Here is a 3,094-nt window from a genome sequence, read left to right as displayed (position 1 = left end):
CGTCCACTTCTCGACGCTATAAAGGAAGTTCTCCAAGGTCCTCTACTGCAGAAATTTCATAAAATCTCGTCCTTCCGATTAAGCCCGAGAACAGACGATATCCACTTCCTCATGCTGACCTGAAACTCGATTTTAATGCTTGGGGACTACCAAGTCTTCCTGCTGGCTACGAAGAGGTGTTTGGAGAGATCCATAGGTCAGCGGCAACGCTAGAAGCATATGACGCCATCCCGCAACCTCCACCTCCTCAATCACCCCTTGTGGAGAATATTATCCTCGCTCTCATGGACCGGCCAACCAAATCAACATGTCTGGAGTTTGGGTTATCGCTGTGGGTTCAAAGCCAAGCAATTACACCACATGCCTTTTTGGACTTCTTGATGCATTATGCGACCGTTGCGGAGTGAACCTTATCTATTTGGAATGTTCTCAATCATACAATTATTCACATCTAACGACTTGTTAGTTGTTAGACTGTTTGTACTGACCCCCGCTTGCGATGCCGACGCTCCCGCTCCTCCAAACGCCCAAGGCAACAACATATGCTGAGCGTAAGTCGCGTGTTTTCATTGTGCTACTCGGTCCTCTGCAGTTTGGGATTATGTTGACCCGTGATTTGCAGAGGTTCGCGGCTCTTTCACTCAGATACAACGCTTGTTTGGCTACTGAAATACTTATCCCACGCCTTAGCTTCTCCAAGAAATTACCTCCGTCAATGCTACTCAAGAGGCAGAAGTCTTGCGGACAGTCGCGCCAAATCGCCTCTTACCGAGTTGGACGACGACGATGTTCCTGACCACACATCCCTCGACTTGCCAGAGCCTGGTCTCGGGGAAACAGAAGAGATTCGAGCGAAATTTGCCACAGTATCCGTCATGCGGGCCCAATTTGGCTCCCTCATCAACCTTCTCAGCAAACGTCCTACTCCAGCCCCGACCGGGATCGATCCCAGCGAGCAGATGGATATGCAGCTTGACGAACAACTCACGCTACAAGCCATCGCGTTCGACAATACTGCCGTCACGGACCGCAATCCTTTTCACATCGGTTCGTATGGGCTCGAATTTGCCGATCTCCGAGCTAAGTATCCCTGATTGGAGTCCATTCTTGCAACACGCACTCGCGAAGCTCAAGACCATGCCGAAGATCGCGAGGCTGAACTTGGTACTTTGAGAGATACTCTTGCCGCGCGTTCTCGCCAGCTCGAAGTAGCCAAAATTTCTGGAGAGGAGTTGGCGGCAGCAAGAAGTTTGTTGCAGAAGGAGATGGAACAATTGACAACGCGGATTTCCGACTTAGACCGCATCAATGCATCTCTCGCTGTGGGCAATAGCGGTCTTGAAATGAAGCGGGGTCAACTGACTGCTCAACTCGAAGATGTTTAAAGGAGAGCTAACAAGCTTTCCTCGCTCCTGGCTGCGCTCGAACACAAGTCGGTGAAGCTGAAGTGGAGAGCACTCGACTTGTCGATGAGAACAATGAGCCTCTGCGAGAACGCGATAATTTGAAGGCCTCTTGGATCATGACGTGCTCGAATGTCGTTGCTGAAAACGCAAGACAGAGTTCGATTCCAGAAATATGAAGATTGAACATGCTCAGACGCAACGACGTCTAGTTGTGGCTGAGACTGAGCTTAGCGTGCCACTATTGAACAGAAACTTCGCCCACAGTACTCCCAAATGAGCACCTCCCGAGACAACCCATCCACCCATTTCGGATACCTCCACTGCCTCTTTATCTTCGTCTCCGTTTGCGCCCGTTGAAGAGTCGTTCGTCACGTTGTGCCCGCCGTCACCCTGGGCTTCGCGATACATATGCTGATTAGGTTACAAGGGTGGATTGTTGAAAGAATTGATTAAAATAACATTACAGAATCATTTGAAGCGTGCAGTAAGCATATCTCTACGATACTCGAGACGTATACAACTCAGTAAACTACTTACAGCCCTTGGAAAGGGGCTCAATTCGATTCGTGTGACCCGGTGTTACACCGCTTGCCATTTGTCTCCTTTGTTATGTTATGTTATTAAGGCCTAGGTCCCGCCCGGGAACGCCCTTTTGTCTCACACCTTGCAACCACCTCAAGGCTCATACCGGAGTCATACGCCGGTATCATACGGTTTTTCGAATCGTCGCCACTCCTGGACAACAACTACCCCAGCAAGGAGCCCGTCGCCTTTTTTCATGCCTGCCCACTGCGAGCTCAGCAATACGGCCTCCCATGCTCCACCGATTTGGGCGTGTCTGCCGCGGGAAATAAGCCAGAAGGGGGACAGAGTCAAGGGGGGAGACTGACCTCGGCAACGCAAGACTAGCCACAATGTGAGGCGCCTAACGCGCTCCCTGCCGCATTTAGAATCGTTGTTGGCGTTGGCAGCGCGAGTATCAGCCGGATGCGCCTAATGGCGCATCGCTCGCGTTCGCAAACTACAACGGCCTCCAGAGAATGGGATATGTTGCCGCGAGCTCGAGACCTTCAAGTCCAGGGCGTTATTCACGCCTCCGGCGGCAAAAATCCTGCAAAAAGTGAGTTTTGAAACGCAAAAATGGCGCAAAGAGCACTTACGTAAGCGTCATTACACCAACAAATTCACAGTCGTTTTCGCGCAATTGGAGGGTGTCTGCAGCGGGAAATGAGTCAGAAGCGGAGAAAAACCAAGCTGGAGACTGACCTGCGCTGTAACAAGGTTGCAGTCGGACATGAAGCAAGTCCGTCTCGTCAGAATCACTTGCGATCGGCGCATGTCCGCGCGCAAACCAACGCTGGAGCCAAGTCAGTAATCTCATCATACCTACAAAGTCATCACTCACCTTCCGAGCATAAACAGCACAAATGAGCTCTTGTGCATCTGAAAAACGTGTTATACCCCCATTGAACCAACTCAAAAACAACTCACCCTATCGGTTGTCTTCGACCCCAACAGTCAGCCCTACATCAAGCTCGTCGTTGTGTCGCAAACCCGCCCTTCATCAACACCAATCTATCGCGCTTCCAATGTGCCCATCCCAGAAACAAGCTCAACACTACAAACAAGGTCGGCAATCTCGCTTGTAGCCAAGGGACATCACTCACTGGCTCGTCCCGCAACCCGTT

General features: G+C 50.9%; 1 protein-coding gene across 1 annotated transcript; it reads left to right on the top strand.

Annotated features, from left to right (window-relative positions):
• Positions 1-499: 499 nt before the first annotated feature.
• On the top strand, positions 500-1,440 carry MIND_01127800 (Aminotransferase; the record flags this gene model as incomplete). The annotated part of the gene is made up of 4 exons (XM_037367829.1): positions 500-624; positions 734-1,047; positions 1,129-1,322; positions 1,378-1,440. 4 exons carry the CDS (start codon positions 500-502, stop codon positions 1,438-1,440), a joined length of 696 nt encoding a protein of 231 aa, XP_037215661.1.
• Positions 1,441-3,094: the final 1,654 nt, after the last annotated feature.

This window comes from Mycena indigotica (genome assembly GCF_014461135.1).
Source record: "Mycena indigotica strain 171206Taipei chromosome Unknown Mind.scaff0010, whole genome shotgun sequence".
Lineage (NCBI taxonomy): Eukaryota > Fungi > Basidiomycota > Agaricomycetes > Agaricales > Mycenaceae > Mycena > Mycena indigotica.
The sequence above is the reverse complement of the archived record's forward strand: the minus strand, read 5'-3'. Positions and strand labels throughout refer to the sequence as shown.